The sequence below is a fragment of the Embiotoca jacksoni genome, unplaced genomic scaffold (genome assembly GCF_022577435.1).
Source record: "Embiotoca jacksoni isolate LCO1_2020_lvr unplaced genomic scaffold, fEmbJac1.0.p SCAF_33, whole genome shotgun sequence".
NCBI lineage: Eukaryota > Metazoa > Chordata > Actinopteri > Embiotocidae > Embiotoca > Embiotoca jacksoni.
The window spans coordinates 219,226-242,500 of record NW_027185385.1 but is presented as its reverse complement, the minus strand read 5'-3'; the positions used below and the strand labels follow the sequence as shown (position 1 = coordinate 242,500).

At 43.3% G+C, this 23,275-nt stretch overlaps 1 protein-coding gene across 2 annotated transcripts in view; it reads left to right on the top strand.

The window, feature by feature from the left end:
• LOC138207714 (CXADR-like membrane protein) overlaps positions 1–23,275 on the top strand; it is a 95,066-nt gene that overhangs the window by 51,559 nt on the left and 20,232 nt on the right. The window contains exons 2-3 of one of the 2 annotated variants that reach the window (XM_069165178.1): positions 20,295–20,452; positions 22,522–22,720. In XM_069165178.1, the coding sequence (XP_069021279.1) occupies positions 20,295–20,452; positions 22,522–22,720 (357 nt within the window). The remainder of the gene's footprint in view (positions 1–20,294; positions 20,453–22,521; positions 22,721–23,275) is intronic. The other variant, XM_069165179.1, reaches the window with a different exon arrangement.

Below are 23,275 nucleotides of genomic sequence, written 5' to 3'. Positions count from 1 at the left end.
CTCCATAGACTCCCATTCAACTTCTGTCATCAAATCCAAAGTGAATAAAATGTGTCCATCAGTTATCTCGGTGTTGTTAGCTAAAGTCACTCCTTCTTATTAGTTTTCTGGAGGTCCATCTGAAAATAATGACATCATGGATGGTTGATGACATCACTGCTTGTTAATGGTTAGTCCAAATAGAACATGACAGGAAGTGGTGATAATGACTGCCATGACAATGATGAGTGAAATGTTATTAAATGTTATTTAGTGCTGACCTACAGTTTGGCTACACTCTCACCCACCTCTTCATTAAGAACACCTGTTCAGCTGCTTGTTAAAGCAGATGTCTAATCAACCAATCACGGAGCAGAAACTCAAGCAGGTAGATACGATGAAGAGGACCTAATGAGGGTCACAACTTCAGAGGTTTGTCTTTACACTGAGACAAACACATGGCTGCTATCTTTCTCTCTGGATGCGGCGGGGGTGGAGCCTCAGGCAGGACCTCCACGCCCTGCTGAGATTACTTCCTGTCCTGCTGTCTCTCTGTGTGAGGAGGACAAAGTCCAGAGCACCGGGTCTGATCCATCTGCTGAGATAAAGAGCCAGGAGGAGAGAGGGAATGTGTTAGTCTGTGTGTGTGAGAGTGTGTTAGTTTGTGTGTGTGAGAGTGTGTTAGTCTGTGTGTGTGAGAGTGTGTTAGTTTGTGTGTGTGAGAGTGTGTTAGTTTGTGTGTGAGGGAGTGTGTTAGTCTGTGTGTGTGAGAGTGTGTTAGTTTGTGTTTGAGGGAGTGTGTTAGTCTGTGTGTTTGAGGGAGTGTGTTAGTCTGTGTGTGTGAGAGTGTGTTAGTTTGTGTGTGAGGGAGTGTGTTAGTCTGTGTGTGTGAGAGTGTGTTAGTTTGTGTGTGTGAGAGTGTGTTAGTTTGTGTGTGAGGGAGTGTGTTAGTCTGTGTGTTTGAGGGAGTGTGTTAGTCTGTGTGTGTGTGAGAGTGTATTAGAATGTGTGTGTGAGGGAGTGTGTTAGTCTGTGTGTGTGAGAGTGTGTTAGTTTGTGTGTGAGGGAGTGTGTTAGTCTGTGTGTGTGAGAGTGTGTTAGTTTGTGTGTGAGGGAGTGTGTTAGTCTGTGTGTTTGAGGGAGTGTGTTAGTCTGTGTGTGTGTGAGAGTGTATTAGAATGTGTGTGTGAGGGAGTGTGTTAGTCTGTGTGTGTGTGAGAGTGTATTAGAATGTGTGTGTGAGGGAGTGTGTTAGTCTGTGTGTGTGAGGGAGTGTGTTAGTCTGTGTGTGTGAGAGTGTGTTAGTTTGTGTGTGAGGGAGTGTGTTAGTCTGTGTGTGTGAGAGTGTGTTAGTTTGTGTGTGAGGGAATGTGTTAGTCTGTGTGTGTGAGAGTGTGTTAGTTTGTGTGTGTGAGAGAGTGTGTTAGTCTGTGTGTTTGAGGGAGTGTGTTAGTCTGTGTGTGTGAGAGTGTGTTAGTTTGTGTGTGAGGGAGTGTGTTAGTCTGTGTGTTTGAGGGAGTGTGTTAGTCTGTGTGTGTGTGAGAGTGTATTAGAATGTGTGTGTGAGGGAGTGTGTTAGTCTGTGTGTGTGTGAGAGTGTATTAGTTTGTGTGTGTGAGAGAGTGTGTTAGTCTGTGTGTGTGAGGGAGTGTGTTAGTCTGTGTGTGTGAGAGTGTGTTAGTTTGTGTGTGAGGGAGTGTGTTAGTCTGTGTGTGTGAGAGTGTGTTAGTTTGTGTGTGAGGGAGTGTGTTAGTCTGTGTGTTTGAGGGAGTGTGTTAGTCTGTGTGTGTGAGAGTGTGTTAGTTTGTGTGTGTGAGAGTGTGTTAGTCTGTGTGTGTGAGAGTGTGTTAGTTTGTGTGTGAGGGAGTGTGTTAGTCTGTGTGTTTGAGGGAGTGTGTTAGTCTGTGTGTGTGAGAGTGTGTTAGTTTGTGTGTGTGAGAGTGTGTTAGTTTGTGTGTGTGAGAGTGTGTTAGTTTGTGTGTGAGGGAGTGTGTTAGTCTGTGTGTTTGAGGGAGTGTGTTAGTCTGTGTGTGTGTGAGAGTGTATTAGAATGTGTGTGTGAGGGAGTGTGTTAGTCTGTGTGTGTGAGGGAGTGTGTTAGTCTGTGTGTTTGAGGGAGTGTGTTAGTCTGTGTGTGTGAGAGTGTGTTAGTTTGTGTGTGAGGGAGTGTGTTAGTCTGTGTGTTTGAGGGAGTGTGTTAGTCTGTGTGTGTGAGAGTGTGTTAGTTTGTGTGTGAGGGAGTGTGTTAGTCTGTGTGTGAGGGAGTGTGTTAGTTTGTGTTTGAGGGAGTGTGTTAGTCTGTGTGTGTGAGAGTGTGTTAGTTTGTGTTTGAGGGAGTGTGTTAGTCTGTGTGTGTGAGAGTGTGTTAGTTTGTGTGTGAGGGAGTGTGTTAGTCTGTGTGTTTGAGGGAGTGTGTTAGTCTGTGTGTGTGAGAGTGTGTTAGTTTGTGTGTGTGAGAGTGTGTTAGTCTGTGTGTGTGAGAGTGTGTTAGTTTGTGTGTGTGAGAGTGTGTTAGTTTGTGTTTGAGGGAGTGTGTTAGTCTGTGTGTGTGAGAGTGTGTTAGTTTGTGTTTGAGGGAGTGTGTTAGTCTGTGTGTTTGAGGGAGTGTGTTAGTCTGTGTGTGTGAGAGTGTGTTAGTTTGTGTGTGAGGGAGTGTGTTAGTCTGTGTGTTTGAGGGAGTGTGTTAGTCTGTGTGTGTGAGAGTGTGTTAGTTTGTGTGTGAGGGAGTGTGTTAGTCTGTGTGTTTGAGGGAGTGTGTTAGTCTGTGTGTGTGAGAGTGTGTTAGTTTGTGTGTGAGGGAGTGTGTTAGTCTGTGTGTGAGGGAGTGTGTTAGTTTGTGTTTGAGGGAGTGTGTTAGTCTGTGTGTGTGAGAGTGTGTTAGTTTGTGTTTGAGGGAGTGTGTTAGTCTGTGTGTGTGAGAGTGTGTTAGTTTGTGTGTGAGGGAGTGTGTTAGTCTGTGTGTTTGAGGGAGTGTGTTAGTCTGTGTGTGTGAGAGTGTGTTAGTTTGTGTGTGTGAGAGTGTGTTAGTCTGTGTGTGTGAGAGTGTGTTAGTTTGTGTGTGTGAGAGTGTGTTAGTTTGTGTTTGAGGGAGTGTGTTAGTCTGTGTGTGTGAGAGTGTGTTAGTTTGTGTTTGAGGGAGTGTGTTAGTCTGTGTGTGTGAGAGTGTGTTAGTTTGTGTGTGAGGGAGTGTGTTAGTCTGTGTGTTTGAGGGAGTGTGTTAGTCTGTGTGTGTGAGAGTGTGTTAGTTTGTGTGTGTGAGAGTGTGTTAGTCTGTGTGTGTGAGAGTGTGTTAGTTTGTGTGTGTGAGAGTGTGTTAGTTTGTGTGTGAGGGAGTGTGTTAGTCTGTGTGTTTGAGAGTGTGTTAGTTTGTGTGTGAGGGAGTGTGTTAGTCTGTGTGTGTGAGAGTGTGTTAGTTTGTGTGTGAGGGAGTGTGTTAGTCTGTGTGTTTGAGGGAGTGTGTTAGTCTGTGTGTGTGAGAGTGTGTTAGTTTGTGTGTGTGAGAGTGTGTTAGTCTGTGTGTGTGAGAGTGTGTTAGTTTGTGTGTGAGGGAGTGTGTTAGTCTGTGTGTTTGAGGGAGTGTGTTAGTCTGTGTGTGTGAGAGTGTGTTAGTTTGTGTGTGTGAGAGTGTGTTAGTTTGTGTGTGTGAGAGTGTGTTAGTTTGTGTGTGAGGGAGTGTGTTAGTCTGTGTGTGTGAGAGTGTGTTAGTTTGTGTGTGAGGGAGTGTGTTAGTCTGTGTGTGTGAGAGTGTGTTAGTTTGTGTGTGAGGGAGTGTGTTAGTCTGTGTGTTTGAGGGAGTGTGTTAGTCTGTGTGTGTGTGAGAGTGTATTAGAATGTGTGTGTGAGGGAGTGTGTTAGTCTGTGTGTGTGAAAGTGTGTTAGTTTGTGTGTGTGAGGGAGTGTGTTAGTCTGTGTGTGTGAGAGTGTGTTAGTTTGTGTGTGAGGGAGTGTGTTAGTCTGTGTGTTTGAGGGAGTGTGTTAGTCTGTGTGTGTGAGAGTGTGTTAGTTTGTGTGTGAGGGAGTGTGTTAGTCTGTGTGTTTGAGGGAGTGTGTTAGTCTGTGTGTTTGAGGGAGTGTGTTAGTCTGTGTGTGTGAAAGTGTGTTAGTTTGTGTGTGTGAGGGAGTGTGTTAGTCTGTGTGTGTGAAAGTGTGTTAGTCTGTGTGTTTGAGGGAGTGTGTTAGTCTGTGTGTGTGAAAGTGTGTTAGTCTGTGTGTGTGAGGGAGTGTGTTAGTCTGTGTGTGTGAGGGAGTGTGTTAGTCTGTGTGTTTGAGGGAGTGTGTTAGTCTGTGTGTGTGAGAGTGTGTTAGTCTGTGTGTGTGAGGGAGTGTGTTAGTCTGTGTGTGTGAAAGTGTGTTAGTCTGTGTGTTTGAGGGAGTGTGTTAGTCTGTGTGTGTGAAAGTTTGTTAGTCTGTGTGTTTGAGGGAGTGTGTTAGTCTGTGTGTGTGAGGGAGTGTGTTAGTCTGTGTGTTTGAGGGAGTGTGTTAGTCTGTGTGTGTGAAAGTGTGTTAGTTTGTGTGTGTGAGGGAGTGTGTTAGTCTGTGTGTGTGAAAGTGTGTTAGTCTGTGTGTTTGAGGGAGTGTGTTAGTCTGTGTGTGTGAAAGTGTGTTAGTTTGTGTGTGAGGGAGTGTGTTAGTCTGTGTGTGTGAGGGAGTGTGTTAGTTTGTGTGTGAGGGAGTGTGTTAGTCTGTGTGTGTGAGGGAGTGTGTTAGTCTGTGTGTTTGAGGGAGTGTGTTAGTCTGTGTGTGTGAGAGTGTGTTAGTCTGTGTGTGTGAGGGAGTGTGTTAGTCTGTGTGTTTGAGGGAGTGTGTTAGTCTGTGTGTGTGAGAGTGTGTTAGTCTGTGTGTGTGAGGGAGTGTGTTAGTCTGTGTGTGTGAAAGTGTGTTAGTCTGTGTGTTTGAGGGAGTGTGTTAGTCTGTGTGTTTGAGAGTGTGTTAGTCTGTGTGTGTGAGGGAGTGTGTTAGTTTGTGTGTGAGGGAGTGTGTTAGTCTGTGTGTTTGAGGGAGTGTGTTAGTCTGTGTGTGTGAAAGTGTGTTAGTTTGTGTGTGTGAGGGAGTGTGTTAGTCTGTGTGTGTGAAAGTGTGTTAGTCTGTGTGTTTGAGGGAGTGTGTTAGTCTGTGTGTGTGAAAGTGTGTTAGTTTGTGTGTGAGGGAGTGTGTTAGTCTGTGTGTGTGAGGGAGTGTGTTAGTTTGTGTGTGAGGGAGTGTGTTAGTCTGTGTGTGTGAGGGAGTGTGTTAGTCTGTGTGTTTGAGGGAGTGTGTTAGTCTGTGTGTGTGAGAGTGTGTTAGTCTGTGTGTGTGAGGGAGTGTGTTAGTCTGTGTGTGTGAAAGTGTGTTAATCTGTGTGTTTGAGGGAGTGTGTTAGTCTGTGTGTTTGAGAGTGTGTTAGTCTGTGTGTGTGAGGGAGTGTGTTAGTTTGTGTGTGAGGGAGTGTGTTAGTCTGTGTGTGTGAGGGAGTGTGTTAGTCTGTGTGTTTGAGGGAGTGTGTTAGTTTGTGTGTGAGGGAGTGTGTTAGTCTGTGTGTTTGAGGGAGTGTGTTAGTCTGTGTGTGTGAGAGTGTGTTAGTCTGTGTGTGTGAGGGAGTGTGTTAGTCTGTGTGTGTGAAAGTGTGTTAGTCTGTGTGTTTGAGGGAGTGTGTTAGTCTGTGTGTTTGAGAGTGTGTTAGTCTGTGTGTGTGAGGGAGTGTGTGTGTTAGTCTATGTGTGAGAGAGTGTTAGTCTGTGGGTTTGAGAGTGTAAATCTGTGTGTGTGAGAGGGAGTGTGTTAGTCTGTCTGTGTGTGAGTGTGTTAGTCTGTGTGTGTGTTTGTGTGTGAGGGAGTGTGTTAGTCTTTGTGTGTGAGAGTGTATTAGTATGTGCATGTGAGGGAGTGTGTCAGACTTTGTGTGTGAGAGTGTGTCAGTTTGTGTGTGAGAGTGTGTTAGTCTGTGTGTGAGGGAGTGTGTTAGTCTGTGTGTGTGAGTGTGTCAGTCTGTGTGTGTGAGAGTGTGTTAGTCTGTGTGTGTGACGGAGTGTGTTAGTCTGTGTGTGTGAATGTGTTAGTCTGTGTGTGTGAGAGTGTGTTAGTCTGTGTGTGTGAATGTGTTAGTCTGTGTGTGTGAGAGTGTGTTAGTCTGTGTGTGAGAGTGTGTTAGTCTGTGTGTGTGTGAGAGAGGGAGTGTGTTAGTCTGTGTGTGTGTGTGAGGGGGAGTGTATTAATCTGTGTGAGTAAGTGTGTGTATTAGTCTGTGTGTGAGAGTGTGTTAGTCTGTGTGTGAGAGAGAGAGGGAGTGTGTTAGTCTGTGTGTGTGAGAGTGTGTTATTATGTGTGTGTGAGAGTGTATTAGTCTGTGTGTGTGAATGTGTTAGTCTGTGTGTGAGTTTATTAGTCTGTGTGTGATAGTGTGTTAGTGTGAGAGTGTATAAGTCTGTGTGTGTGTGAAGGGGAGCGTGTTAGTCTGTGTGTGTGAGAGTGTCTGTCTTAGTCTGTGTGTGTGAGAGTGTGTTAGTCTGTGTGTGTGAGAGTGTGTTATTCTGCGTGTGTTTGAGAGAGGGAGTGTGTTAGGCTGTGTGTGTGTGAAGGGGAGCGTGTTAGTCTGTGTGTGTGAGAGTGTGTTAGTCTGCGTGTGTTTGAGAGAGGGAGTGTGTTAGGCTGTGTGTGTGTGTGTGTGTGTGTGTGAGGGGGAGTGTATTAATCTGTGTGTGTAAGTGTGTGTATTAGTCTGTCCGTGTGAAGGAGTGTGTCAGTTTGCAGATGTAACCCACATTAGTTTTACCAGCAACTAAAGGGTTAACTCAAACATGCAATACCGACGTTCACCAGAGGGGCGCTGTGGTGCACGTCGAGAGATCAAAGCCTTCTCCCGGAAGAAGACCCTTCATGTCTCCAATGAAACAGCAGGTCATGAGCGACACCGTGAAGAATCTCATTTGGTTGATTTCTGCTCTCTGCTGTTGAGGATGTTTATTTATTTGGTCGTTAACCAGACCGACTCCGAAGGAAGAAGTTTCTTTAAGTCTGAGAAGAATCTCCGGTGAGTGACGGATGCGTTGCTAAGAGTTAGCCGTTGCTGTAGAGCTATAAAGGAGGACAGTTGTTTAGTTGGGCTAAAGATACCGATCAGGAGAGAAGAGAAAAAACCAGTCGGAGATAAATATTAAATTGTTGTTGAATATTATTTTACGTGGTTGATATCTGTGATTGTGGAGCTACATGTGACCGACGGGGCTAGTTAAGCGCTAGCTAAGCGCTGGGGGTTAATGCGTCGGGACCTGTTGAACCGAGCGGGAACGATGACGTCATGTTCTTGTTTTAGCGCCAGAAGTAAACGGTCAGATTGAGAACAGCTGTTGACTGTGTTGCTTAGTAACGGTGGACGTTTAAATAATGTCTGTTAGGTATAAGTGACAGATGTCACTGAGACATGAGTACATGTGTGTGTGAAATATGTTGGTATGTTAATATTGACCATAGTGAATATTATATATATATATATATATATATATATATGTGGGTGTGTGTGTGTATACTATATTACTGGTCATTTCCTGTTACACCAACAATAGAGTTTATAAATTACAGTAGTGACATCGTATTAAATTCTGCTGCATGCAGATTGTTTTTGTTTGTATGGATCTGTGATGGAGACAGCGATCCCCAGAAACCTCCACAGAGCTGGAGCTGAGTGACCCTGTGACCCCTGATCATCTTTGGGCTTCTTGGATTCTCCTGCCGGAGCACCGATGAGTAAAAGATTGAGATCAGAGTTAGTCTGAGAGCCTCCAGACATAAACTACCGGGTAGTAGACTGAAAGACAAGAGACTGAAACTGACTGACTGTGAGAGAAATACCAGTATTGGGGTTATTATTTGAATTTGTTATTTTTCTTTTATGTTATTCCCTTGATTTTCTGTGTTAATAACTCTAATAAATTGCAGTTCAGTTCCTTGTTTTAAACTGCAAACATTTGCCGTGTTTCATTCACTCCCAGAGCGACCTAAAGACAGTCCTAAACTTAACACAGGAAATATAATGTGTTACATAGATACTACATATGTAAAAGTGTCTGTATTAGTCTGTGTGTGTGAGTGTGTACGTCTGTGTGTGTGTGAGAGTGTGTACAGTGGGGCAAAAAAGTATTTAGTCAGCCACCAATTGTGCAAGTTCTCCCACTTAAAAAGATGAGAGACGTCTGTAATTTTCATCATCGGTACACTTCAACTATGAGAGACAGAATGAGAAAAAAAATTCCTGAAAATCACATTGTCTGATTTTTAAAGAATATATTTGCAAATTATGGTGGACAATAAGTATTTGGTCAATAACAAAAGTTCATCTCAATACTTTGTTATATACCCTTTGTTGGCAATGACAGAGGTCAAATGTTTTCTGTAAGTCTTCACAAGCTTTTCACACCCTGTTGCTGGTATTTTGGCCCATTCCTCCATGCAGATCTCCTCCAGAGCAGTGATGTTTTGGGGCTGTCGCTGGGCAACACGGACTTTCAACTCCCTCCACAGATTTTCTATGGGGTTGAGATCTGGAGACTGGCTAGGCCACTCCAGGACCTTGAAATGCTTCTTACGAAGCCACTCCTTCGTTGCCCGGGCGGTGTGTTTGGGATCATTGTCATGCTGAAAGACCCAGCCACGTTTCATCTTCAATGCCCTTGCTGATGGAAGGAGGTTTTCACTCAAAATCTCACGATACATGGCCCCATTCATTCTTTCCTTTACACGGATCAGTCGTCCTGGTCCCCTTGCAGAAAAACAGCCCCAAAGCATGATGTTTCCACCCCCATGCTTCACAGTAGGTATGGTGTTCTTTGGATGCAACTCGGCATTCTTTCTCCTCCAAACACGGCGAGTTGAGTTTTTACCAAAAAGTTCTATTTTGGTTTCATCTGACCATATGACATTCTCCCAATCCTCTTCTGGATCATCCAAATGCTCTCTAGCAAACTTCAGGTGGGCCTGGACATGTACTGGCTTAAGCAGGGGACACGTCTGGCACTGCAGGATTTGAGTCCCTGGCGGCGTAGTGTGTTACTGATGGTAGCCTTTGTTACTTTGGTCCCAGCTCTCTGCAGGTCATTCACGAGGTCCCCCCGTGTGGTTCTGGGATTTTTGTTCACCGTTCTTGTGATCATTTTGGCCCCACGGGGTGAGATCTTGCGTGGAGCCCCAGATCGAGGGAGATTATCAGTGGTCTTGTACGTCTTCCATTTTCTAATAATTGCTCCCACAGTTGATTTCTTCACACCAAGCTGCTTACCTATTGCAGATTCAGTCTTCCCAGCTTGGTGCAGGTCTACAATTTTGTTTCTGGTGTCCTTTGACAGCTCTTTGGTATTGGCCATAGTGGAGTTTGGAGTGTGACTGTTTGAGGTTGTGGACAGGTGTCTTTTATACTGATAACAAGTTCAAACAGGTGCCATTAATACAGGTAACGAGTGGAGGACAGAGGAGCCTCTTAAAGAAGAAGTTACAGGTCTGTGAGAGCCAGAAATCTTGCTTGTTTGTAGGTGACCAAATACTTATTTTACCGAGGAATTTACCAATTAATTCATTAAAAATCCTACAATGTGATTTCCTGGATTCTTTCCCCCCATTCTGTCTCTCATAGTTGAAGTGTACCGATGATGAAAATTACAGACGTCTCTCATCTTTTTAAGTGGGAGAACTTGCACAATTGGTGGCTGACTAAGTACTTTTTTGCCCCACTGTACGTCTGTGTGTGTGTGAGAGTGTGTTAGTCTGTGTGTGTAAGTGTGTGTATTAGTCTGTGTGAAGGAGTGTGTTAGTTTGCATGTGAAAGTGTCTGTTTTAGTCTGTATGAGAGTGTTAGTCTGTATGAGAGTGTGTTAGTCTGTGTGTGTGAGAGTGTTAGTCTGTGTGTGTGTGTGTCTTAGTCTGTGTTTGTGTGTGTGTGTGTGTGTGTGTGTGTGTGAGGGATTGTGTTAGTCTGTGTGTGTGAGTGTCTTAGTCTGTGTTTGTGTGTGTGTGTCTGTGTGTGTGTGTGTGTGAGGGATTGTGTTAGTCTGTGTGTGTGTGTGTGTGTGTGTTAGTCTGTGTGTGTGAGAGTGTATTAATCTGTGTGTATGAGAGTGTGTTAGTCTGTGTGTGTAAGAGTGTTAGTCTGTTTGTCTGTGTGAGAGTGCGTTAGTCTGTGTGTGTGTTAGTGTGTGTGGGTGTGTATGTTTGTATGTGTGTTTGTGTGTGTGTGCGTGTGTGCGTGTGTGTGTGTGTGTGTGTGTGAGGGAGTGTGTTAGTCTCTGTGAGTGTTTTTTGTGTGTGTTTTCTTAATTATTAACCTGTTAGTATTGTTTGCTCTTTGAATATATTTGAAACTGAATTATTGAACCTGTTTCAGAGTCTGACCGTCAGACACCACATTTACTGTCTGTAATTTAAAACAGGATCCTTCTGACGATCCTTTTATTTTACATTTTAGTGTCTTTAATGAAGAACAGACTTCATTTCCATGTTTCTCTAAATGAAGTTGACGTCCGTGTGATTTACAGAGGTGTCGTCGACTTCACGTTTGGCTGACGAACCATCCAGTCAACTTCTTCAGTTAGTCATATTTTCACGCTGCTATCTGTAGATTTCACTTCCGCTCTGTTAAATTCTCTCACCAACACTGTGTCAGCTGACCGGGGGCTGTTACACCAGACTGAATGAAACCAGATCTAAAACCAGATTCAATGAAACCAAATCTAAAACCAAACTTTTGGATCAGCTGAGGAGCCACTTCAAATGAAGTCTACGTTTCATGTGGGTTCTGTAACATCAAATATTCATACTTTGACACAGACAGAGTTTAACTTGACGCAGCACGACTATGCTACGGTGGGGTTCCTTGGACACAGACGAGCTGCTGCACACACAGAGTTGAGTTTAAACGTATTTATTTTTCAGGCCACTCGACCTCCCCCTGTCACGGCGCTCTCCTGCCCAGCCTCCGAGCGTCCGTCCAGTCACTGCTTCGCACCTCCTTCCTCCTCTCCAGGTTCCGCTCACTTATCAGGGAGAGACAAAATCCGTCATGATTGGGCTCAGCTGGACTAATTCTCCTCCTCCCAGCACCTTTCCCTGAACCACTCCCCCACTCTCTCCCCCCTGCAGCTGAGCTAACCACACCCCACCACCACACTTGAGTTTATTTAAATAATAATTGTCTTATGAGGCTGTAAATATGCACCACTGATCACAAATGTTTGGGAACTGAGGAGACCGGTTTCTGGAGTTTTGAAAGAGAAATGTGGTCCCATTCTTGCCTGATAGAGGATTCCAGCTGCTCAACAGTTCAGGGTCTCCTTTGTTGTATTGTTCATGTCCTGATGCTCCAGATGTTTTCAATGATTGACAGGTGTCTGGACTGCAGGAGGCCAGTTTATCAGCGGACTCTTCTACTAGAGAACCATGCTGTTGGAATACGTGCAGAATGTGGTTGGACATTGTTCTGCTGAAATAAACAAGACCTTCCCTGAAAGAGACGTTGTCTGGATGGCAGCATATGTTGCTCCAAAACCTGAATATATCATTCAGCATGAATGCTTCCTTCCAGATGTTCAAGCTACCCATGCCATGTGCACTAATGCATCCTGTACCATCACAGATGCTGGCTTTAGAACTGAGCTGATAACAAGCTGGATGGTCCCTCTCCTCTTTAACCTGGAGGATGCAGCGTCCATGATTTCCAAACAGAATCTCAGATTGTGATCCATCAGACCTCAGGACAGTTGTCCACTTCACCTCAGTCCATCTTCAATGATCTCGGTCCAGAGAAGGCGGCGGTGTTTCTGGATCATGTTTCTATCTGGTTTCTTCTTTGGAGAGTTTTAACATCATTTGTGGACGCAGCGATGAACTGTGTTCACAGATGATGGTTTTCACAAGTGTTCCTGAGCCCATGCAGTGATTTCCACTCCAGAATAGTGTGTTTTTAATGCAGTGCTGCCTGAGGGCCCGAAGATCACCACCATCCAATATTGGTTTCCAGCCTTGTCCCTTGTGTTCAGAGATTTCTCCAGATTCTCTGAACCTTTTAATGATATTATGAACCGTAGACGATGAAATCCACTAATTCTTTGTAGTTTTACATTGAAGAACATTATTCTTAGATTGTTGAACTATTTACCCACAAAGTCTTTCACAGAGTGGTGAACCTCTCCCCATCTTCACTGCTGAGAGACTCCGCCTCTCTGAAATCATCTTTTTATACCCAATCATGTTAATGAGCTGTTGCCATGGTAATCTGATTAGTTGTGAGATGTTGCAAATATTTGTATTTACATTTTCACACCATCCCAACATTTTTGGAAACAAGGTTTTACACTGCTGAATGAGTTCCTGCTCCCGGACCTGACTAGGAAGTAAAAAGTTCACCCTCCACTCCACCCTGCTTTTCGCACACTGTACGTTCTAGATGTTAAACTGAATCAAAGTGCACGCCATAAAGGATGTCCTCATTCTGCAGCACCTGAGATGTCTGACAGTGAGGTAGAAGATGTCCTTGCCTGCAGCAGCATTGTACTACATGAAGTGTGACACCCAAAAAAGTCAGCAAACTCCAATGAGTGAGTCTCCCTGCAGGCATACAGCGTTCTTCATCTTCTTTGTCTTCCTCACTAAAAGAACTCTCATTGGCTCTTGATACAGTGTGTGTATCGGGACGCAAGCACACTCTCATACTCTCTCACATACACACACATGCACGCACGCATGCGCACGATCGCACGCACACACACACACACACACACACACACACACACAGTCAGCACTTTCCCACCTAATGGGAACAGAAGTTGCAAATTGCAGCAAAAAAAGGACTTGGCAGTTCAAAAGTGTAAAACACATTGATTTTAAAGGGTCAATGATGGAACCAGCAGCTGTGCATCCTTAAAAACTGGAAGCTATATTCTGTCAGTGTCAAGGACTGGCAGAAGATTTGATGTCAGTTTAATGTGTAAAAACTGAAGGACAATCTGACAGTTGTTCATATGTTCATATAGCTGAATAGAAAAATGTCAACTAGTGTTGTCTGCACGTATGCAATGCTTTAATAACATTACCAGAGGGAAGTATGGGTAATGTGAAACATTTTAATCCAAGTACAGAAACTAATGGAAATATATTATTCAGAAAGGCAACAGTGTTGAGTGGTTTATAGAGAGGCTGCAGTACTATCAACAGGAGGATCCACTGGTGAGGGAGGAGCCCTCCATTGTTTATTGGTACATGGCTTTAAGTTTGGTTTCAGAATTATCAGACATCGACTGTAGTGGAATTATTTCCCCAAAACTCTTCAGTCCATTCATTTAAATGTCAATTTTATTGAAAATGGTCAGACAAAAGAGGTTTTTGAGGAAATACTGTGAAATGATTTTGATATAATCGTCCTGTGTTTTAGGTAAAGGGAGATTGAGCTCTTACTAAAGGGTTCACTTACTTTTCTTGGCACATTAAGAATGTCAGAATGAGAATATATGTAAGTAGTGTGTGTGTGTACGAGTTATATTTTATATCATATTGAAATGTTTACAGTAAAGTTGCTGTGAGGTGTTTTTACAGTAAACATTAGATTTAAAGACCCTGTTTGTCTCTTTGAGCCTGTGAACTCTTCTGTTAGACACCTTCCACCTGCACAACAAACCTGCATCAGATCACTGTCATGCTTCTTCTGCATAAACCAGCCTGCATTTCCTTCCAACAGACATCGAAAAGATCTGTAGTTGATGTGGAAAAGGAAAGTTTATGTTTATAAAAACATCAATTATCATAACTTTTAGCTCAAAAGATGTCAGACTACTAGTTGAAGAGTGGGTGAGGGTGGAAGTCTGCTTTACAGCAGGAGAGAAGATGGACTGTATGTGTTAGTGTGTCCATCATCTCCATACACACAATTAAATATCTTGTCTAATTAAGATTTATTATGTTAGATTTTAAATCTTAATAAGCCAAGATATTTAATTAAAACGTCATCCAGATGAGTATCAGAGGTTTCATCTTGTCTAATTATTAAAATGTATTAGATTAATGAGTTTCTTGTTGAAAGCCTAAAATGAAGTGGATGCACGACGCCCCTGAGTCTGTCTGGGAGCTTTAAGATGTTCACTCACGCTGACAGGAAGTAGAATTACACTGTGAGCTGGGGGTTCCCATGACAACACATTAGCCATTACTGCTCATGAACACCTCTCTCCTGTTCCCCATAAATCTGCTGATATATGCATAAATAACTTTAAATTTAGTTTTATTTTCCTGTTGATCATCTCCCTGACTGACACTGAGTTATCTACATTGTACAGATAATGCATTAAGCTGGAAGCTATTTCATTTCCACAGACCGCAGCAGCAGCAGCAGCTAAAGACACATAAGAAGTGAGTGAGTGCTCCTCCAGAGTTCAGGGCTGCTCAGAGATTACTGCACGCTTCACAGAGCAGCTAATGTGCAGAGAAACAGGTACAGCAGCAGGGCGGAAAGCCGTCACACAGCATAACATACACATGCATTATTCACCGGGTGTCAGACTGACTCTGGGAGCTGCACACATCCACAACTCTTTACAGGACTTCTCTGTTGGCAGGTTGACTGAGCAAATGTCACAAATGAAAACAAAATGAGCAGAAATGATTTCCGTTCCATTATTCCTCTCTGTTCTGTGACTTTTGATTCGTTCCTCCTTTCTCAGACAGTTTGCGAAGTTGTAAGTTGTAAAGAGCTCATGGATTTATCTTCGTTTTATGTTTTCAGTCATAAATCATGTGTGTGTTGTTTGCAGAGTTGGACGTTTCCACTGCAGACTTGTACAGTAAGTTGGTGTCATCAGAGGCTCCTGCTCTGAGTTCTGCCTCCTATTTATAGTTGTTCTCCCTTTTTGGGTCATGATGTGACATGACAACACCTCCGTGTCCCTCCTGCTGTGTGCAGTGTGATGCAGTGAACTCTCTGCTCTGTGCTCTGAAGCAGGTTGTGCTGGCTGATAAAACATGATGTCGCTTTAGATGCTGCAGGAGAGTCCATTATGATGTAGTTCATCACAGAACCACCACCTGCAGTATACTGTATCTGACATCTGTTTAACACACACAGTTCATCAGTTCACCAGAGAGATGTGGAGCAGACACGCTGACAGAAATACAGCAGTCACACTGTCACGGCTAAAGTGAACTGAAGTGTTAAAACAGTATTCAATCATCAAATTAACATCACAAAAAAACTCTTATTACAAACTGTGTTGGACTCTCAGACAGACTCAGTTAAAAGACGTTTACTGAAAATCACAGCAGAGGTATAACTAAATACCTTAATAACGCAAATATTCTGTCAAATCAAACATCAAAAACAGAGTCAGATTTTTTATTGAATATGAATAAACAATGATGGAAGCTGAATACTTTTGTCAGTTTTAAATTATTTCAGAGAAAATAGCGAATTTTTCTTTTTTTTAATTGGAGGTCCCAACAGATTCATCAGCGACTGTATGAATGAATGTTGTGGTCTTTGACAGTGAAATTAAGTTATTATGACTTTAATTATTATTAATAATAATAATTATGAAATTATTATAAGGTCAGTTCAGGAACAACATGACTGATTCACTTCTCTGAGTCGACCTGCTTCTCTGAGAGCAGAGGAAACATGACATACATTAGATCCTCCAGGAGGACGGTGTGTGTTTCTTTAAGACAGTCTGTCGCTAACCTTCATTCAGGAGGTCACTGGAGGTGTCAGGTCCTGAATCACTCATATGAACTGTGTTATTAATCCTGATGTGGACGTTTTGGAAGGAAGTGATGAAGAGCAGCTGTCATTTTGATATGAGGAAGTTTCATTCAGACTGTGAAACAGGAAGAGTTGACTGTTTTATCTTCAGTTGTGACTCCAGGACATCTTCAACTTTTACTTTCTGCATGTTCCTGTAGTTTCTAGGACTGTCCAATAATCTTTTAACTCTGAAATAAGATACCCTTCTCTTCATGCCTGCTGGGCAGCTGATTAGAACTCTGGACAGATCACTTCTCCTTTGTATCAGTGAAATGTCAGAGTCTCAAATTTAATTTCACGTTCAGATAAAAGCTTGTAATGCAGCTTGAAAGGCAGAAACAGACCTTAAATTAAATTTCCCTCTGTGTCTGTCCTTCTCAGTACAGATGTTCCAGATGTTCCAAAGCTGCATGATCAAATATTTTCTTTATTTCCTTTTGTTATCAGTTTAATCCATAATACAGTGTGTGTTTAGTATTTCTACTGTAGTTTCAGTTTCCTGCTGAATCAGCAATTTCTCTTGTATAAAAGCTGGAAAGCTGCCTGAGAAGAAGGTTCCAGGTTCCACTCAGAGATGATGAGAGTAATGTGTGTGGAACCATCCTGGTTTAGTCCCGTGTGTCCATGTGTAGTGATTGTCCTGCAGTGGGTCAGTGATGAGGTACTGATCTGCTGAGCAGCTACACAACCACAGAGAGAAAACTGGCACAACGTTCTCACTGAGGAGAATTTATTGTTCTTGTTCTATTTATCAAAGGCTATTACTAATATGCTAACGATATGTCTGAATGAAGAAGAAAACATTAATATTGCATGAAGGTCATAAAGTAAATGGATATTTCAGAGTATATAGCAGCAGGATGATGAGGAGATCTCAGCGACAGCTTCATGGAGGGAGGTTTCCTCTTTCTAAGGTGTTCTTCCTGAGATCATAGCGGTCTGTAGAACCACTCTCACAGCTCAGACCATGTTCTGACGGTGGCACTGGGATGTTCTCCAGTTTGAAGGGTAACTGGGTCCTCTCGGTGTCCGACTGGCTCCCACTGCCACAGTAACACATCCAATGAGAAGTCTGCTGGGACAAGACGGAGAGAGTTCACTAGAGCACAGCTCACACAAACAAAGCTCCGCCCACTTTTAGAGAGTCCCTGCACAACTAGCAAACTGCAGACCTTCAGTGGTGATAATCATGAACACAATAACAATGCACACTAACAATACACACATCTACAGCAACACAAACTCTGACACATTGTGCTCATAACTACACACATATTAAAGCCATCCTAGATGTACGTCGGCTGGTATCTCACACGCACGCAAACTGGCGGACGTCTCAGTACGTCTAGTTGATCCGTGTCCAGCAGGATAAATAAATAAAAGGAGAACAATGTGAAGCCTTCATCCTCATTGTCATGGTAATTCCATCCCAGCCAGCAGCTCCAGCTCCACTGGGCTGTGGTTGGTACCAGACCCTCGGACCGGCCCATTGTAATGGATCTCTTTGTTTGGGTTATTAATAGAAGAGTCAGTGATGGAGGCTGGAAGATGATCTGTGTGTGGACGTGTGTCCTTCAAGACATTTATACTTACTGTGGGACAAATGTCCTCTGATCACATGGACTCTGGTCTAATCTCTGCAGCTGAGCATTCATTGATTCATCATCATCATCATCAACATCATCATCTGGCTTCACTGTTGGTTTGTTGTAATTCATGCTGTTGTAGCTGAACATCAACTTCAATAATACAAGTTTCAATATTGAGTTTGAAGTCAGCAGCTTGATCTTCAGAACACATTGAATGTCTTATGAAGTGACCTTTAACCCTGTCACTCACACCCACAATAAAGCAACACACACCATTTACCTGTGCTGTTTCAGTAAATCCGCTCCACTCTGCTTCCTGTTGGTCTCTGGTACTTTCCTGGGTTTTGTTTTTCAGACAGTTTGCAACTAACTGCTGTGATGTAATGAAGTTCAGTTTGAAGTTCTGTTGAATGGATCATCGTATTTAGTTCAGAAGTGAATCAGAACAGAAGCGACTGTCTGTCAGATGAATGAACCGTTGGACTGACGGTCTGACTGCTGACTTCACCTGCATCCAGGTGAGTTGAGTCACAAACATCCTGCTGGTCATGTGACACACGCAGCCTCCAGGAGACTGTGATGGTAGAAACCATGTGGTTCTGCTGAAGCTGATCTGAGTGTTCATCAGTGCTGTGAAGTTAAATATTCATGAATCACTATGAGTAATTTATGAAAGATGTGCAGTGGAGGTGATGATGTTGGAAGGTGAAATGGATCAACACATTCAGCCTGAGAAAAGTAACACATGGTCACAGTACCACAAAATCAAGACACAGGTTATTTCATGGCACTTAATACATTAAAGTCCTTACAGCAAGACTTTACAATATTATACAGAGAAACCAACAATTCAATAATTCCCACATGAGCTAGGAGGGAAAAAACTCCTCTTTAAGGGAGAAAAACCTCCAACAGAGGGAAGAAAAACTCCCTTTAACAGGAAGAAACCTCCGACAGAACCAGGATCAGGGGTGGGCGGAGCATCTGTTAACAGAACCAGGATCAGAGGTGGGCGGAGCATCTGTTAACAGAACCAGGCTCAGAGGTGGGCGGAGCATCTGTTAATAGAACCAGGATCAGAGGTGGGTGGAGCATCTGTTAATAGAACCAGGATCAGAGGTGGGCGGAGCATGTGTTAACAGTACCAGGATCAGAGGTGGGCGGAGCATCTGTTAACAGAACCAGGCTCAGAGGTGGGCGGAGCATCTGTTAATAGAACCAGGATCAGAGGTGGGCGGAGCATCTGTTAATAGAACCAGGCTCAGAGGTGGGCGGAGCATCTGTTAATAGAACCAGGATCAGAGGTGGGTGGAGCATGTGTTAACAGTACCAGGATCAGAGGTGGGCGGAGCATCTGTTAACAGAACCAGGATCAGAGGTGGGCGGAGCATCTGTTAATAGAACCAGGATCAGAGGTGGGCGGAGCATCTGTTAACAGAACCGGGATCAGAGGTGGGCGGAGCATCTGTTAACAGAACCAGGATCAGAGGTGGGCGGAGCATCTGCCTCGACCGGTTGGGGTGAGAGGAGAGCAGAGAGAGAAAAGGACAGCATAGAGATAGAAGAGAAGAACTGTTGGTGGAGACGACAATCACAGAGCAGAGACATGCAGCTCCATGACGGGACATCTGGAAAAGAAAGAAGAGAAACTACACGAGTGAAGGAACTGAATGGAAACAACAGATAATAAGAAGAAACTATGGGAGAGAAGAAGATGGTGAGGTATGAGTCAGTTAAAGAGTAGGAGGAAAGAAAAGAAGCTCAGCATGTAACGAGGTCCTCCAGCAGCCTCGGCCTATAACAGCATAACTAAGGGTTGGTTCAGGTCTACCTGAGCCAGCCCTAACTATAGGCTTTATCAAGAAGGAACGTTTTGAGTCTATACATAACAATGGAAGTTGATGCAGTGCTTCCTGATGACATCTCCTAATGGAAGCATGTACAAAGTAAAAAGTATTGGGCCTAACACTGAGCCTTGTGGAACTCCATAACTAACTCTTGTTTGTCTGGAAGACTCATTGTTGACATGGACAAACTGGAATCTATCTGATAAGTAGGATTTGAACCAGTCTAATGCAGTTCCTTTAATCCTTGTAACGTCTTCTAATCTCTGTAATAAGATCGTATGATCAATCGTATCAAAAGCAGCACTGAGGTCCAGAAGAACAAGTACAGAGACGAGTCCATTATCTGAGGCTAATAAAAGGTCGTTAGTAACTTTCACCAGAGCTGTTTCTGTGCTATGATGAACTCCAAAGGCTGAGCATCTTCAAACAGATCATTCCTTTGTAAATGATCACAAAGTTGATTTGCAACAACTTTTTCAAGGCTTTTAGAAATAAACGTCAAGTTGTAAATTGATCTGCAGTTTCATAAAACAGCTGATCAAGAGTAGGCTTTTTAAGTAAAGGTTTAATTACAGCCACTTTAAAAGCCTGCGGTACATAGCCGGTTACAATAGATAGGTTGATCTGATCTAATATGGAAGTATTAATTAAAGGGAAGACTTCCTTAAAAAGTTTAGTTGGGTTGAGATCTAACAGACAGCTAGAGGATCCAGATGAAGAAATAATTCTAGTTAACTCAGAGAGCTCAACAGGAGAGAAATGTTCCAAGTTTACATCTGGTCCTACAGTTGCTTTCAGGGCTGCTGTACTTAACATCACATCAGTGATGGTGTCAGGAAGGGTCGGCCCGATTCTCTCCCTGATAGTAAGAATTTTATTAGTAAAGAAGTTAATGAAGTCATTACTGCTGAGAGCTGAAGGAATAGAGGACTTAACAGAACTGGGACTCTTTGTCAGCCTGCTACAGTGATGAAAAGAAACCTGGGGTTGTTCTTGTTGTCCTCTATTAATGATGAATAATATAAAGTTCTGGCCTTACCAAGAGCTTTCTTATATAATGATGATATATGATGCAGTGATTGAACTGCTTGTATATGATATTTGATATGTGGTATGATATGATATGTGCCACAGTTCTGCTGGGAGTTGTGATGATGCGTGCCCAGACGGAGATGAAGAGGGTTGTCGGGGACAATGCCACGCTGCCCTGCCACCACCAGTTCTGGGTGGGTGATGACCCCACTCTGGACATCGAGTGGCTGTTCCTCAAACCTACCAACAGGCAGAGAGTGGTGAGTGTGTCTGCATGGTAGACATGTAATATGTATGCAGGATGGATGCTGTAGAAAAGACCTCTACAGTGCAAATCAGACCATTAATAACGACATAAATGAGTTTAATTACCATAAACTGACATAAAGATTGTCAGGTCTGCATGTTGTTTGACATGTTGATGCATCAGATCAGATTTAGTATAAAAATAGTCATGCAGGTATGTTGATGGTGTCAGAATCAACACTGTTCTGCAAAACTTTCAAAATCTGACAGACTGAAATCAGTCACTTTGACATTTTATAAAAATTGTTCCTTATAAATGTATGTGGTGGCGGGGTGTGGTTAGCTCATCTGTGGGGGGTGGGGGGGGGGGGGTGGGTGGTTCAGGGAACGGTGCCGGGCAGGTGTAATGAGCACAGCTGAGCCAAATGTGAACTGATGAGCTCTCCCCTATAAAGGGAGCAGGGAGAAGGAGGAAGAGGGAAGTGGTTGCACATAGACATTGGTGTATGGACCGGGCAAATAAAGGCATTTTACACCCAAATGTACAACTGAACGTGTCATCTGTGTCCAGAAGAGACCCCAGTAGCACCAACCTTGCTACAATGTACAAGATCCTTCAAAATAGATATAATATACAGAAACCTAAACAGAGACAAAAATCCTCCCAAACTGCAGTGATGAGCTCTGACTTTTGTTTTTTTCTCCATCCCACAACTTTAATATAAATCTTCATAATATACATATTAATTATGTAACAGCAGACAGACACTCAGCAATATACACAAGATACATTTACTTCCTCCCTGAATATTCAAAATGTGTTCTGCAAAATCTGCAGTTTTTATTCCCTTACAGAAAAAACACAAGTTTCACACGTGCAATATGTGATCACACTGTGCACAGGGAAAACTTAGAATCCTAAAACATGTTTAAACCAAATGTGAAGTATGTGCTGCACCTGTGAAACATGTTTTGTCCATGATGGGAAAAGTGGAACATATTTATGGTGTCATGTCTGAAGCTCATGTAGATTCTCATGTTTAACTCTATGGGACACATGTGTAGGTAATGTGTAAATCATTGGATTACATGTGAAGCTCTGTTAAGTGTTAGTGAACCTAAATAGAGATCCACTATGGGGACAGAGAAGCAGGTAAAGGTGTTTTTACAGGACTCTGCAGCCTGATTGATGACCAGAGAGGGAAGCTGCAGGTCCAAGCAGGGCTGCAGTTGAACTCAGTAAGCAGGGATCCAACAGGGAGTTACAGGGACAGATGAAGGGCAGCAGGTGAGGAAGACGAGGCAGGGGGCGGAGGCAGAGATGAAGAATGAAGTTATTCACAGTGAGCTGAGAAACGAGCAGAACCACAGATCAGATATCAGACTGGACTGTTGGAGACTGACTGTCATGTCATGATGACTTGACAGATCTGAGTAGATGTTGAGGTCCTGATTACTGGGATGAAGTGCAGCTGGTGGCTCCGCCCCCAACACACCTGGAGACAATCAGAGAAACTCACAGAGAAGGAGGGGGAGGAGTTCTGAGGGAGACCTGAGGTTACTGCAGGTCACATGATGTTCAGGTCACATGAGGTTCAGGTCACAGGATGTTCAGGTCACATGATGTTCATGTGCATCGTCATGTGAAATGTATTAATAACATGCAAAAAACATCAAACAGAGACAAAATAAGAAAAAAACAAATATGTGATTTGTGTTTTCAAATATGGTAAATATATTGAAACCAAACTTTCCATAAAAAGGATCGAAATGTCCCAAAAATCAAATGAAGTGTACAAATAATTCTGTGTTGTCTGATGAACTCAAGAGTTCGTCACTGCTCACATTCCTGCACTGGTTCAAATGTGAAAATCTGCAGTATTTGTGACACATTAATGTGATACCATGTTCTACACATGTGCTCCACCTGCTGCAAGATATTACATGATGACATAATATGTTATTAAAAGTTGCAAGTAGCCATGTTGTCCATCATCAGGAAGATTCTGTGATGATATAACAATTTCTGTATGCATATCATAGTTCTACACTGATCATGTGTGTCTCACATGACCCTCCCCAGGTGATCACCTACTTTGCTGGACGTGTCTTTGACCCCAACGAGGCGGAGCGTGGTCGCGTGGCATTCGCCGGAGAGTACCTGAAGGGCGACGCCTCCCTGTTGATCAGTGACCTGTCACTCACAGACTCAGGAGAGTACAGCTGTAAAGTGAAGAATGGGGCTCAGTACCACTGGACCACCATCAGCCTCATTGTGCTGGGTGAGTGTCAGACGCTCTGACAAACACAGCTGCTGGAAGTGAAGCTCAGGACACTGACAGAAAGTCTAATGATGTCACTTCTGAAACCTCTTTAAATGAAGAGTGAATTTGGTAAACTGTAGTTGTGTGCTGAGCAGAGAACAGCTCCCTCAGGTCATCCTCCTGCTCCTTGGGTGAGGTCAGAGGTCGTACATGTTATTGTTCCTATCACCTGCTCTGTGACTTGAGGACCTCATTTCATCTGTCGTCTACAACATATCCATGAATGGTAGTAAATCTCCATGTGTGTACTTCCTCTTGGATGACCCTCCATTACTGGACTCTCTGCTTTCACAACCTGTTGCTGTTATATGTGTAAATATTCCAGCTCATCTATAATGCACGCAGCTCTGTCAGAACACCAAACACCTCTTTACTCTCCAACACAGCAGCAGCACATTTTAGAATCCTTCTTTAAATTATTAATGGATCCCCCATCTATTGAAACCTCTCTACTGAAACCTCTCCATCTACTGAAACCTCTCCATCTACTGAAACCTCTCCATCTACTGAAAC